This window comes from Pleurodeles waltl, chromosome 4_1, assembly GCF_031143425.1.
Source record: "Pleurodeles waltl isolate 20211129_DDA chromosome 4_1, aPleWal1.hap1.20221129, whole genome shotgun sequence".
Taxonomy (NCBI): Eukaryota; Metazoa; Chordata; class Amphibia; order Caudata; family Salamandridae; genus Pleurodeles; species Pleurodeles waltl.
In genome coordinates, this window is record NC_090442.1 from 888,511,241 (window position 1) to 888,526,580 (window position 15,340).

Here is a 15,340-nt window from a genome sequence, read left to right on the forward strand (position 1 = left end):
AACAAAACATTGTCAATATATCAAATGCAAATATCAACTGTCAGTCCATTCCACCAGGTCTGTATCCCTGAGCACCTGCTCCTCCCACCAGCCAACTGCCAAATTGGCCTAACTGGGGGCGAAGCAGGTGCCCATCGAAGTTCCTTGTATTTGTTTGAACCACTTCTTTCCAAACTTGAATACATTCTCAGTAACATATCTCAGTCATCTTCAAAATCATGTGTGTATATTTCAACAAATGCATGCTCCTAGCTCTCAAATAATGTTTACACTTTCAATCCACCTCTGTGCCTGATGCTTGTATACCAGCTTGCCACATCCAAAAAGACCAACCAGTGTTCTGAACCCCAATGGAGATTTTGTATTTTATGTGAAAACATCTTTAGTGTCTTTCACAAAGGAGTTCAGATCCCTAACAAAGGGGATAAGAAAATGATCCACACAAACAGAAGTATTCTCCAACAGACTTTTGAGGAAACAATAGGCCATCGAGGGGGGTTCTTTAAGTTTTTATGTACCTTAGGCAGCAAATAGAAGGTCGGAGTTGTGGGGAGGTGATTTTTCAAAAACGATATCTCATCCTGAATTAATAACTTACCCTCATACCACACCTCAATGAGATCAAAGTACCTCTGTTGTAACTCCATCAGGTATGTTTTGTTCACTCTAATGTAACATTCTGTATTGTTCAATTGCCTCATTGCCTCCTTAAAATACATGCTACGATCCATAAGGACTGCATTCCCTCCCTTTGAAGGAGGGTTTGATCATCAAATTTTGATTTTATTTCAAAGACATCACTGCCTTCCATTGTTCCTTAGTCAAATCTTTTCTCCTAGGGATTTCTTCTAACAATTTCAATAAATCATCAGCTACACCATCACCAAATACATCAATGTTATCCCTTGCTACTTAAGGCACAAATTTAGACCTCAATCTAAATGGAGATTCACAAGCAGCCCCAATATCAACAGCAAATGATTCCACTAGCTCAGTTGCAACTAGTGGGTCGAAGGGATCCAGATCATCCTTCGTATGATCTGTCTCTAAGCCTCATAGATCATCCATAACATAGTGTCTCTATATTCACTATTAATAAAGAGGATGTTCTCATTTACAAATCTATGTAACTCAGAGGGTTTTTTTCTGATGTTTTAAGGCATGGATTTTGAACAGTTTCAATTTGTGTAAAAATTTATATAGATCAATGCATACCTGAGCATAAGACATTGGAAAATCAGGGCAAAGAGAGACCCAAAATAAGAACCTGTTCAACTTCACTGATCTTCCTACTAGAAAGACTGACAATCGTTCTCTGGGGCACAGATCCTATCCTCATTAATTCCTGCATCTCTGGCTGCGTGTTCCCATGCCAGCTCTATCCTTTCTGTCTCCACTGCATTCTCTTCCAGTTTTGTATTTTCCTCCTCTGCCTCCTGTCTGCTTCTGTATGTCTGTCCGTTGGTTCATTGCAAGACGAGGCATTCTTCAGAAAAAGACCATGCAACTACATCCCTTGATGTACTACCCACAGACTCCAGATCTGAAACTCACAATTGTACTTGATTCTCCTTTCCGTCTCACCAGTGCTCCCACTGTTCTCGCCTTTGTTAATTCCAAAGTAGGTTTATCTACTTTTTGTGCAAAATTAATCTCCCTAGATTGTAATCCCTCTCACCTCGTTGGAATGTATGCGGTTTTCAATGACGTCCTTCTCATAGATCTTAGCTCGGTCATCCACCAATTTCGAGGTTTTTTTTTGTTTCCTTTGATAAGTCATCATTTAAACTCTGGATTTCTTCCATTAATTCTTTATGATCTTCCCAAGCATTTTTAACGAGAAGCTGTAACATAACCCTTGAGCACTCATTTGTATTCTTGGACTGCTCCTACAGAAGCTGGAGTTTCAGTTTGGACAAAGTAGGAATAATCAATATCCATAACCCACGAGGATCTGAAATATAAACAGCTCCAAAAATCCCCTGAAAGGGTTCCTCAAAGAAGCCTGCCCTGTTTTAGCATCTGCTTTAGAGTCTGAATCTAAACAATAAGTGACAGTAAAAGTATGTACAGATCGCCAAGTATTAGCTTTGCGTATTTCTAAAATAGGAACATTTCTAAGAAGAGCTGCAGTTCAAACCTTTCCCATTGTAGAAAGTGCTTTAGGTCTACTAGGTAAAGGTTTTTTTAGCTAGTTGGTATGATAAGTATACAGGAAACTATCCTTCTAGAGATAATCTGATGATTCAAACCTGTTCTCACTAGGCCATAATTAAGAGGTTATCTGATTTTGTCATGTCTTTGTTTTTATCTAAGTAGACCTCCACAACTCTTAACATCAAGACAGTGTAAAGACCTTTTAGCTGGAATAAATGGATCAGGAAAAAGGTTGGAAAATGAGATGGTTTGATTAATATGGAAATCTGAAACCACCTTAGGAAGAAAACTGGGATGAGTTTGAATCATAACTTTGTTACTATGAAAAACTGTGTACGGTTCTACAGAGCTTAATGCTTGAATTTCACTCACTCTGCTTGCTGATATGATGGCGACTAGGAAACCAGCTTTCCATGTCAGCTGCTGTAAAGAGATTTCTGAATGGGTATACCTGGGGGACCCATTAATTTGGAGAGAACAACCAAGTTCCCAAGGAGGAGATGGTGACTTAAGTGGTCAAAGCCTTTCTAAGAAGTCCTTAATTACGGGTATTTTACAGAAAGATGCTTGTGATGGAGTTTTTGTACAGGCTGTTATAGTCACAAGATGCACCTCAATAAAAGAAAGTTGTAAACCAGACTTTGCTAAATAAAGAAGGCAGGGTATAACCACTTCTTTTTGACACAAGATTGGATTGTGTCTGTTTTGAACGCACTGCAAGGAAAACCTTCTCCACTTAAAGGTTTATGATTTTCTCATGGAAGGTCTCTTAGCCTCTCTTAAAATGTCCATGCAGTATTATGGCAGGCCTAAATGACCATAACTGGAGTACTTCAGGAGCTAAGCTGTCAAGGTCAGTGATGAAATGTTGGGGTATGGTATCTGTTCCCCGAACTTGTACAGGCAATCCAGTCTGCACAGCAATCTCTTGTGTGGTTGTTCTGATTGGTGAAGATCCGTGAACCACTATTGACAAGGCCATTCTGGAGCTATCATCATCATCCTGGTCTTGGACTTGTAGAGTTTGATGATTACTGTCAGTATGCGAGGAACCAGGGGAAATGTGTAGAGAAATTTCCCTGACCATTTTATTAAAAAGGCATTCCCTTTCGACCCTGGTTGAAAGAATCTAGATGCATAGTGTCAGCATTTTTCTTTCTTGCGTCTGAAGACAATTCTATTTGCGAGTATCCCCAGTATTGGAAAACATTTTGTAAGACTTCATCATTTAGAACCAAGTTGTGCATTTCCTTAAGTATTTGACTAAGTGAATCAACTTGCATATCCTGAACCTCTGGAAGATGAACTGCTGTTAAGGTAAAGTTTCTGGCTATTAGCCATTTCGATATGGCCTGAGTTTTGAGAGATAAAGGTGATGAGCGAGTTCCTCCTTGCATGTTCAGGTAATGCATTGTTGTTGCTGTATTGTCAGCCTCAACAAGAAGGGAATCCATTGTTATTGATGGAATAAAGGAGATTGTATACCAGAAATTTGGATCTCAGGTGTGACCCTTGATGGAAAATAAGTAGAGTTTGAAGCCAGCATGGAGACATTTAAAAGTGTGTGATCTAGCCCTAGATTTAGAGCGTGACTTAGATTCAGCTGTGGGTATTGCTGTGTTTGCAATGTCTAATGTTTTTCCCTTGACATCAGCATCAGCACTGGTTTTGACGTCGAAACCTGCTTTTCAACGATGGGTGGTGGACTCTCAACAGTGACTTTGACGCAGATGTGTGTCTTAATTAAGAACACCGAGGATGTTTCCACGTCAAGTAGAGGCTCGATCCTACCTTAAAAAGTGTTTTATGGCTGAAGGAGGCTGGCCTGGCTTGTAGTGGGTACCAAGGGGTACTTAAACTCTGTACCAGGTCCAGTTATCCCTTATTAGTGTAGAAGAGGTGTTTCTAGCAGCTTAGGCTGACAGAAGGTAGCTATAGCAGAGCAGCTTAGGCTGAACTAGGAGACATGCAAAGCTCCTACTATACCGCTGGTGTCATATGCACAATATCATAAGAAAACACAATATACAGATATACTAAAAATAAAGGTACTTTATTTTTATGACAATATGCCAAAAGTATCTTAGTGAGTACCCTCAGTATGAGGGTGCCAAATATACACAAGATATATGTACACAATACCGAAAATATGCAGTAATAGCAAAAGGAAGTAATGCAAGCAATGTAAAGTTACAGTAGATTGCAATAGGAGCACCTAGGTATAGGGGCAACACAAACCATATACTCCAAAAGTGGAATGCGAACCACGAATGGACCCCAAACCTATGTGAGCTTGTAGAGGGTCACTGGGACTGTAAGAAAACAGTGAGGGTTAGAAAAATAGCCCACCCCAAGACCCTGTAAAGTAAGTGTAAAGTGCACCTATAACCCCCAGAGAGCACAGAAGTTGTGATAGGGGGTTTCTGCAAGGAAGACCAACACCAGCAAAGCAACAACAGTGGATTTCCGGACCTGAGTACCTGTGAAACAAGGGGACCAAGTCCAAGAGTCGCGACAATGTCGCGAGTGGGCAGATGCCCAGGAAATACCAGCTGAGGGTGCAAAGGAGCTGCCACCGGATGGAAGCAGCTTTGGTTTCCGCAAGAACGAAGAGGACTAGGAACTTCCCCTTTGGAGGATGGATGTCCCACGTCGTGAAGAAGCTTGCAGAGGTGTTCCCACGCAGAAAGACCGCAAACAAGCCTTGCTAGCTGCAAGGGTCGCGGTTAGGGTTTTTGGATGCTGCTGTGGCCCAGGAGGGACCAGGATGTCGCCACTTGGATGAGGAGACAGAGGGGGCACCCAGCAAGTCAGAGAGACCTCACAGAAGCAGGCAGCACCCGCAGAAGTACCGGAACAGGCACTTGGAAGAGGAGTGAACCGGAGTCCACCCGAAGTCACAAAAGGGAGTCCCACGACGCCGGAGGACAACTCAGAAGGGTGTGCACTGCAGGTTAGAGTGGCGGGGACCCAGGCTTGGCTGTGCACGAAGGAAATCCTGGAAGAGTGCACAGGAGCCGGAGCAGCTGCAAATCATGCGGTACCCAGCAATGCAGTCTAGCGTGGGGAGGCAAGAACTTACCTCCACCAAACTTGGACTGAAGAGTCACTGGACTGTGGGAGTCACTTGGACAGAGTTGCTGAGTTCTAGGGACCACGCTCGTCGTGCTGAGAGGGGACCCAGAGGACCGGTGATGCAGTCTTTTGTTGCCTGCGGTTGCAGGGGGAGGATTCCGTCGTCCCACGGGAGATTTCTTCAGAGCTCCTGGTGCAGAAAGGAGGCAGGCTACCCCCAGAGCATGCACCACCGGGAAACAGTTGAGGAGGCGGCAGGATAAGGTTGCAGTAGTCGTCTTTGCTACTTTGTTGTGGTTTTGCAGGCGTCCTGAGCAGTCAGCGTTCGATCCTTTGGCAGAAGGTGAAGAGAGAGATGCAGAGGAACTCTGGTGAGCTCTTGCATTCGGTATCTGAAGAATTCCCCAAAGCAGAGACCCTAAATAGCCAGAAAAGGAGGTTTGGCTACCTAGGAAGGAGGATAGGCTAGTAACACAGGTAAGAGCCTATCAGAAGGAGTCTCTCACATCACCTGCTGGCCCTGGCCACTCAGAGCAGTCCAGTGTGCCAGCACACCTCTAAATCCAAGATGGCAGAGGTCTGGGGCACACTGGAGGAGCTCTGGGCACCTCCCCTGGGAGGTGTAGGTCAGGGGAGTGGTCACTCCCCTTTCCTTTGTCCAGTTTCGCGCCAGAGCAGGGCTGGGGGATCCCTGAACCGGTGTAGACTGGCTTATGCAGAGATGGGCACCATCTGTGCCCATCAAAGCATTTCCACAGGCTGGGGGAGGCTACTCCTCCCCAGCCATGACAACTTTTTCCAAAGGGAGAGAGGATGTAACACCCTTTCTCTGAGGAAGTCCTTTATTCTGCCTTCCTGGGCCAGGCCTGGCTGGACCCAAGGAGGGCAGAAACCTGTCTGAGGGGTTGGCAGCAGCAGCAGCAGCTGCAGTGAACCCCCAGGAAAGGCAGTTTGGCAGTACCCAGGTCTGTGCTAGAGACTAGGGGGATCATGGAATTGTCTCCCCAATTCCAGGATGGCATTGGGGTGACAATTCCATGATCTTAGACATGTTACATGGCCATGTTCGGAGTTACCATTGTGACGCCATACACAGGTAGTGACCTATGTATAGTGCACGCGTGAAATGGTGTCCCCGCACTCAAAGTTCGGGGAATTTGCCCTGAACGATGTGGGGGCACCTTGGCTAGTGCCAGGGTGCCCACACACTAAGTAACTTAGCACCCAAGCTTCACCAGGTGAAGGTTAGACATATAGGTGACTTATAAGTTACATAAGTGCAGTGGGAAATGGCTGTGAAATAACGTGGACGTTATTTCACTCAGGCTGCAGTGGCAGGCCTGTGTAAGAATTGTCAGAGCTTCTTATGGGTGGCAAAAGAAATGCTGCAGCCCATAGGGATCTCCTAGAAACCCAATACCCTGGGTACCTCAGTACCATATACTAGGGAATTATAAGGGTGTTCCAGTATGCCAATGTGAATTGGTGAAATTGGTCACTAGCCTGTTAGCGACAATTTGGAAAGCAGAGAGAGCATAACCACTGAGGTTCTGGTTAGCAGAGCCTCAGTGAGACAGTTAGTCATCACACAGGGAACATATACAGGGCACACTTATGAGCACTGGGGCCCTGGCTGGCCATTGTAGAATTTCTTTATGCCGCAGAGATACATATATGTAAAGTACTTCGTACAAAGTTTATTACATACAGAACATTAAGAGTGCTTCAGGATCCCCGCACGTGGGCAGGGCTAATCAGTGCTTATAACTATTGATGAGGATCCCCTGGAAGAGAATTACAAATTTACTTTCAGAGAAAAAACAATTATTTATGCTTCAATAATGAAGCAATGACTGAAAAAAACATTTTCCAGGTCAGTGATGCAGTCCCTGTCCACATTTTACCTGCTTTAATTTCATCTTGCTTTGCTTAAGTGTATTTTTTCCGCAGATGTTGTGTTTCTGTAGTTTGTTTCATGCAACATATCAGGCATGTGCAGCAAAAAGTGAACTGAGTCACCTCTAGGTGTGTCCTTGAGTTCAGGGCGAAAATGGCTGTTTGTGATGGGGCACAGTTAAGACCTGGCGTTAACACAGTATGCAGTGCCTGTTACAGGGCCATCAAGGGGTTCAGAGGTCATGCAACCCTTGGCCTCTCTACAGAGCGCACAGACCAATGGTCACATTTGCCAATCGTAAGTGCATTTTAAAGTGTGGGTTATAAGAGTGTCAAGTGGGAAATACACAACTGAAGTACTGATGGCACCAACGGAAAAATTAAGTTTTTACAGGTAGAAAGCAAGACGGAGGTGGGCATGGTAAATGGAAGGTGACAAGGAAAAATATGCAGAAGGACGGAGCAAAAAGGCAGTGATGAACAGAAAGCAGATGTGAGTGATATGCATATTGAGGATTACAGAAAGATATGGGGAAGAAAAGGGTGTAAAGTTTACCTGAGTGAAACGTTACGTAAGACAATGAGGGTTACAAAGTGTACGAGTTACAAATTCATACTTGTCACCATTATATGTAAAGTGCGCTTGATGTGGAAAAACACAAAGGAACTGTTCCTATGGAACTCGTAATACGGCTGGTGGTATATCCGTCACTTTACCGTCACTTTTGGGACGGATTAACACCTCCTTCAAAGTTGTAATAACCCCCAAAGTGATGATTTAAAACGTAACGCAGTGGGTTGGGTTATCTAAACAAATACAACTTTATTACTACCCTGAAAAATCTTTTAGGCACCCTTAGAAATTCCAAAGATAGATACTTGATGTTGGTTCAGAGCCAACTGTGCTATACTTTGGGGATTGTAACTGATCAGCTGCAAGTAACAAAATGATCTGTCGTATCCAGTAACCCAAATGAGCTACCTACTAAAATACAAATCTGTGATATGTATGTTTTCCTGTGCAGAAGGCACACAAACATACTATGCTACATCTGTGACTAGACAAAACAACTACCTCTAGCAAGTGTATTAACTACCAGAGTTTTCTTACCATATTCATCCCCTTAAAATTGATGTGAAAACAGATTTCTACAGCAACTGTTTAAGCCCCATAAAATGTTTAAAATGTGGTCCACTACTGAGTAACTAAGTAAGCCAGAACAGATTTACTGTCACTATTGTCCTTGTTGACATGATCGCACCTCTCACAAGTCCACCCCCTTTTCAGCAGCCAAAACTCAATCTCTGACTTATAAGATCCAGTGGTAAATTATTTCCATTTCCAACACTAGTGTAGTAGAAGAGTGCACACTTATAAGCTGGATTTCTCTAGGATACATAGTAATTATCTTACCCGGCTCTACATGTGCCTCCATGGTCTTTGGACTTCTACTACTCCTAGGTGCATTCTACAAATAGGTCTATTGGTGGTGCAAAAGTAATTTACTGGTAGTCTAACAGTCCCTTCAGGGTTGGGCTAGTTTTGTGCTACAACCAACTGCAACTATTTTCACTTCAAGGGGCACCTTTGGTCCTGCCAGGCAAATCTTTTATCTCACCCTATAAACAATAATGAATGTCAAAGCCAAAAGCATTCAGATCACAAAAAATTGGGCTCTTCGAAAAGTGACAGTTGACATTTATCTTCACTTTACTACACCACCGTATGTGTCAAGCAAGTTTACCTGCTGCTGCAACAAATTTAAAGCACACTCAGGGAACTCCCATACAACAGGAACCATGCCTTGTAAGATTGGGGCCTACTTGGACAGTGTTATGAGGCCTCAACAAGAGGTGCAAAAATAGTATAGGGATGCAAAAATACTCACTGATTATTAATGATAAAGACTTATCATGGGTGACTGCTCTGAAAAGCTGAAAGTCAGATTTAATCACATGTCAGGGAATAGATCAATTATACTGTTGTTCAGCATGTGGCTGAATGAGTCCGAGCTTATCCCCAATTTGATTGATACTAACCTGTTATTAAAATCACCTTATGTCACCCTATGTCTAAGTATATTTTAAAATCATTCTATTTTGTGCCTTCTCCTCATACTCTACCATGTGGGGCCTTCTGCCACAAGTGCTTTAAATGCACCATGCATTTTCTTTAAATATTAGAGAAAAAATACAAGTTCCATTTAAAATTCTCTTTCTATCCTACTGTAGTGTAATGAATGTGGCTAACCCAGTATGCATTAAAATGCAACATTTAACAGTTCTCTTCAAAACACATGACGGAAACAAGTATCCCCGTTACTATGAATACATTTTATTTCGATCAGTGTTACTTGCCTACACTGTTAAAAAAAAAAAAAAAAAATCCATTTGTCATTCATACTTCCAAAGTACCCAAAGACCTTGGTAAAAGGTTCTTTAAATGCTCACAGCTTTTGATAAGTCACACTACAATATCCATTAAAATAAACCATTTGCTATGGATGCTCGAAAACATTTTGGGAGAGAACTAAGAATGGAATCCCACAGGCAGTCTGTCACCAGTGTCCTACAAAACCTTCAGAGTGGACTTGTGTGGACAGATGTGATTTCAGTGAGAAGGAACAATGGTCTTATCAACAGCCGGGTATGCCACCACTCTCCATTATACTAAAGGCAGGGAATGCAAGCTCCCATCGTAAGGTAGATCTAAGTCAAAGACATACAAATGGGCGCTGGGCTGGCCGCAGGCTGTACCCTCTAGATCCAACATTACAAAAGATATGTTAATTTAATTTCATAGACCTTTCTGTATTCAACAGACGTTGTCAGAGTCCGAATAGATCTCCACAAATTCTGATTTTTTACCACTTCCCCTACGTATCTTCATAGTCCTCCCAGGCTTCTATATAGCCCTCCCAGATCCCGAAAACTGAAGGTGGGCCTGTTGGCCAATTTAAATGTATAGGACTCTAGGCGTAATACAGACCTGTGCCGCCCCTGCGGCGTAAGGGGGAGGCAGTGGGGTCTAGTTCAGCCCAAGGTCAACTATTACCTGTGAAATATGGGAGAATTGGGGCCCCTCATAACATTCTGCAGGGGGGAATCATTTTGCGTTACACCACTATAGGATACTGCAGAATATATCAAGAAGAAATTACGAACCTGCTTGTGCCGGGGCCCTCTAATTTGCTTGTTTCTTTGAGTTTCCGCTGATTATCAGATACCTTTAGGGCTTTAAGTGGGATAAAGAAACTGGAGGTGCCTAAAAGGAGCGTGGATTAGGCAATTAAGGGCCTGGTTTAAACATCAAAACCAAAAACCATGTGATTCTGTAGGGTGTCGACCGAGTGGTATCTTGACCCGCCTCTGTGCATTTTTGTTATTGCATCCAGATATTTAACACAACGGACACTTATAATAAGCCAGGACTACTGACTGTGTCAATGGTTGTTAGCTGTATAGGATAAGTAACAGCAATGGTTTTGTTATAAATAATATTTATGTTTCAACTGTTAAATTATGAAACTGTGACTTAAGCATTACTGAGGTCTGTGGAAGGGCTAGTGGTCTTCAGGGTACCTCAATCACTCCCATTCTTCCCTTCAGATCACATTCCTGTGCTGTATATGTTAGACATTGATGCCCTGTTTCTCTTCACATGTCAGTTCTTTACTCTACAGCGCTGTCTTTTCACCCTCCCTTGTATGTACAACTTCACATCTCCTTCACTTCACTATCCCCAAACACAGAACGCTCCCACTCACCTGTAAGCAATGCATTTTATTTAACAAGCATTGTCGATATTTTGAGCACGGTCACTCCTTCACACACATCTGCATTATTCTGAACGCCCTTTTCACCCAGTGACAGTCACTTAGAAGAATCTCGTACTGCTTTCAGGCTCAACTTCAGAACCCCCAATCGTAGTCTCTCAGAAACACAATTGGTGCGACTAAGTTGAAAGTATGTACTATAGAAGAGTAATATACTTCACAACAAACTACATAAACACAATATCCAAGAAATTAATATCACTCTTGGGGAAACTGACGATTAAGTAAAACGTGAAATCGAAATAGGAACGAAATCGTTGACCTGGAGTGCCTTAACTGCTTGACAACCACTGTTCAGAATTGAATTCGGTTTTTTGCCTGGAAGCTTAGGACATCATGAGAAGGTCCGATAAGTAACGATAAATGTTAGCTCTTACTACTTGGTCCGGGTGAGAGGAAACCGGCCAACTTTAATCCTAACAGTTTTCAGTTTTTTTTGTTGGTGTGTGTGTATTGCGATCATATTTGTAGGATAATTTGCAATACAAAATAAAGAATTGGTACTGCTCGAAAACAATAGATTTCAGGTTCTGAAAAGATGGGAGTGGAGACAAAGGGGGATAATTGCCAAAATAACCTTACTGCATGAATGGTTAGTTCACATGAAAAAACAGCCTCTATCCACTAGGTGAGGCGACTCCTCAACCCAATATTTCTCCTATGCACTTTTTTGCTCAGTTACCATCGAAGCCATTTAAATCACACCGAAGTGTGACTGCACAAGTCTAGACAGACAGAAGAAAATAATTTTCATTCTCAAAAGGTCAGAGGTGTGTTTTTGAAGATCCAGCGGAAAGGGTCTCTACGGAGTCTCCACTGTGCAGCAATATTTGTGCTCCCACTACATACCCATCAACCAAACCCTCTTGAAGCTATGACTTTGCTAACATTTACCAGGGGGTTTGGGGCGGGGAGGGGGTAAGAACTAAAAATAAAGAAAAAAAGGAGAAAAAAAAAGAATAAAGGAAAAAAAGAAGTAAAAGTGTGTATGTGTGCTCGTGCGAGTTGGTTGTTTGGAGTTTAGGAGTGGTGGGGAGGACTGTAGGCAGTGGTCAGAAAGGAAGGAGACGGGTACACAAAGGCAGACCAATGCAGAGGAAGCCTTATTTCATTTATTTATTTTACACCAGAGAGGGTAAGGAGTTGTGGCATGTGAAGGGCAGCAAGCTTCACCTCTGGTCACGAAGATTGCTCCAGTATTTCTGGTATTTGCAGACCCGTTAATTCATAGTCCAGAAACACCAGGCCACTTCTTGCCCAGGCAGTATCCCCCTCATGGAGCTGTTGCTCCAGACAAAGCTTAACGAGGCGAAGGATGCATTTTCTTTTAGGTCTCGCCTGGGAAAGATACGTATCCATGTGGTTTGCAGTCTACCCATTGGTTATCATTCGTAGGCATCGTTTTCCCTCTTTTTTGCTGCCTTTATAATTGGACTGCATGTGCTGACTTCACTTGCGCTTCTTTCAGCAGGAGCATGGACCAAGAACTGATTGTTTTCGCTTGATTGCTGTCCTTCTGCTGATCGTGCTGCAGTGAGATACTACTTTTCTTTTTTCCTTCTTGGTCATGTTATCCTGGTTGAACCTCTTGCCATTTGTAGCTGTGTTCTACTATGCCACACACAATAAGAAGAAGCCAATTACTCCTTTGAAATGGATGTTTATTGCCACAGACGTTATCTGCTTCCAAATGTATTTCAGTAAGGCATGGATGCAAATGCTTTTTTTATGTGACAGGATTGTTTGCCAAACGTCATTTTTTAGGTCAAGCATAGCAGCGCAACTGCTGCTTTTCCAAAGTGTTGGTATGTTTCTGGGCTTTCAACCACGCCCACCACTATCACTTGTTTGTGGATTTGCCTTTCAAAAATCCTTATTTTCCGTTGGTAAATGCTTTACGGTTGCCCCTCCTTATGGTGGTTTTGTTACAGCCTTGACCATCGACCTTGTTACATGGTTAATTGCACTTTTGCTGATAACTGAGCGAACTTCTTTTTCCTTTTGTGTGGGTCTGTCATGCTCAGGGCGGTGCTTTGAACCAGCTTGCTTATGTGAAACTGTTTTACTTTTTATTTTCAGTTTGTGCGGCAAGGAAAGTCCAGTTAGTAATTTACAACGCTAATAGCTCTAACTCGAGCAAAAGCGAGACCCATTGTATTGCAAATGCTTGTTACTTTTTTCACACATATAGAAATTAACTAATTTGCTCGGAATCACAGCAGTGCTCTGACAAAACTGAACAAGCATGGGGAAAGCCAAACAGGCTCACCTTTGAGACTACTGGCTCTGCCATTGCCTTTTGTTCATGGTGTACAGCATGGGCATTGCACACTTTGGCAATGATTTGTAGCCATGCTGTCTAGCAGTGTGGATGCTTTGCACCATTACTAAAAATAATTATAAAAAAAGGACTATGATGCAAGAATAAAAAAAGCACATTAGCTTTGGCAGCTCTATAGCGTTTAAAAAAAATGTGTTTTAACCGCACTACAAAGCAACTGAGCTGCTGTACAGCATGGCCACACAACACTGACATAGCTATCAGGCAAGAAATATTGACTTTGTAAATGCTTGTTCTGCCTTAAGACAATGGAATCAACCATGCGTTACCAGGAAAGTTCTCAATTTCTTATCCAACATAAAATATTCACTCCTACCATATACTACAGTAAATACCTAATTTAAACAGCAAACTCATTTACTAGTTATTTCTACTGACAAAAGTATTTCATACAATTACAATAACAAGTCAGTATCAAACTTTCTTTTTAGCTATATAAAGTCCATTACCTTTCAATTGTCCAGTCTCTTCACTGCTTTGCTGTAGTTTTTCCCACTGCAAACTAAATAGTATGACAGTATTAGTGTGTACCCATTATCAAGGGGAAGCTAAGCCATCTGAATATCTTTACTGCCAGTGGTGTCTAAAGTGTATTAACGAGACTTTATGTGGTAATGCTACATTTAAATATACAGCCAGGGCCGTAACATAGGTCCCTGTAGAGCATGCATCCTCCCGCTACTCAGCAGGAAGCCCTCATGCAGCCCAAGCTCAATGAATATCTGTAACAGACATTGATGGTATGTAAGGGGTCACCATTTTAAGTTAAAACACTTTAAATAGCTGACTTAAATAAATGCATTTTTTGACTTTCTGGTACTTTTTCTGCAAGGCACAAGAAAATACATTGACTTCTTGAAACCTGTAGTGATGCAGTTAGGGAAGGGAGTAATATTGTAACCAACAGTAACCTTCAGCAAAGACACAAAATCTTCTCTCGTCATCAAAAGCTAGGAGGCATTCCAAAGCACTGACAGTCGCCCCCTGTAAGGAAATGTCTCCTTGGCATGGTTACCCCCTAACTTTTTGCCTTTGCTGATGCTAAGTTATGATTGGAAAGTGTGCTGGGACCCTGCTAACCAGGCCCCAGCACCAGTGTTCTTTCCCTAAACTGTATCTTTGTCTCCATAATTGGCACAACCCTGGCACTCAGGTAGGTCCCTTGTAACTGGTACCCCTGGTACCAAGGGCCCTGATACCAGAGAAGGTCTCTAAGAGCTGCAGCATGTCTTATGCCTCCCTGGGGACCCCTCACTCAGCACATGCACACTGCCTCACAGCTTGTGTGTGCTGGTGGGGACAAAATGACTAAGTCGACATGGCACTACCCTCGGAGTGCCATGCCCACCTCACACTGCCTGTGGCATAGGTAAGTCACCCCTCTAGCAGGCCTTACAGCCCTAAGGCAGGGTGCACTATACCACAGGTGAGGGCATATGTGCATGAGCACTATGCCCCTACAGTGTCTAAGCAAAACCTTAGACATTGTAAGTGCAGGGTAGCCATAAGAGTATATGGTCTGGGAGTTTGTCAATCACGAACTCCACAGTTCCATAATGGCTACACTGAAAACTGGGAAGTTTGGTATCAAACTTCTCAGCACAATAAATGCACACTGTTGCTGGTGTGCAATTTATTGTAACATACACCCAGAGGGCATCTTAGAGATGCCCCCTGAATACCTACCCGACCTCTAGTGTAGGGTGACCAGTTTTTGCCAGCCTGCCACACACCAGACATGTTGCTGGCCACATGGGGAGAGTGCCTTTGTCACTCTGTGGCCAGGAACAACGCCTGTACTGGGTGGAAGTGCTTCTCAACTCCCCCTGCAGGAACTGTAACACCTGGCGGTGAGCCTCAAAGGCTCACCTCTTGTTACTGCGCCCCAGTGCATCCAAGCTAGTGGAGATGCTAGCCCCCCTGGCCACTGCCCCCACTTTTGGCGGCAAGGCTGGAGGAGATAATGAGAAAAACAAGGAGGAGGCACCCACCCGTCAGGACAGCCCCGAAGGTGTCCTGAGCTGAGGTGACCCAT

General features: G+C 43.2%; 1 protein-coding gene across 1 annotated transcript in view; it reads right to left on the reverse strand.

Annotated features, from left to right (window-relative positions):
• ORC5 (origin recognition complex subunit 5) overlaps positions 1–15,340 on the reverse strand; it is a 322,089-nt gene that overhangs the window by 158,537 nt on the left and 148,212 nt on the right. Inside the window, exon 9 of the mRNA XM_069229642.1 lies at positions 13,755–13,807. Coding sequence (XP_069085743.1) covers positions 13,755–13,807 — 53 coding nt within the window. The remainder of the gene's footprint in view (positions 1–13,754; positions 13,808–15,340) is intronic.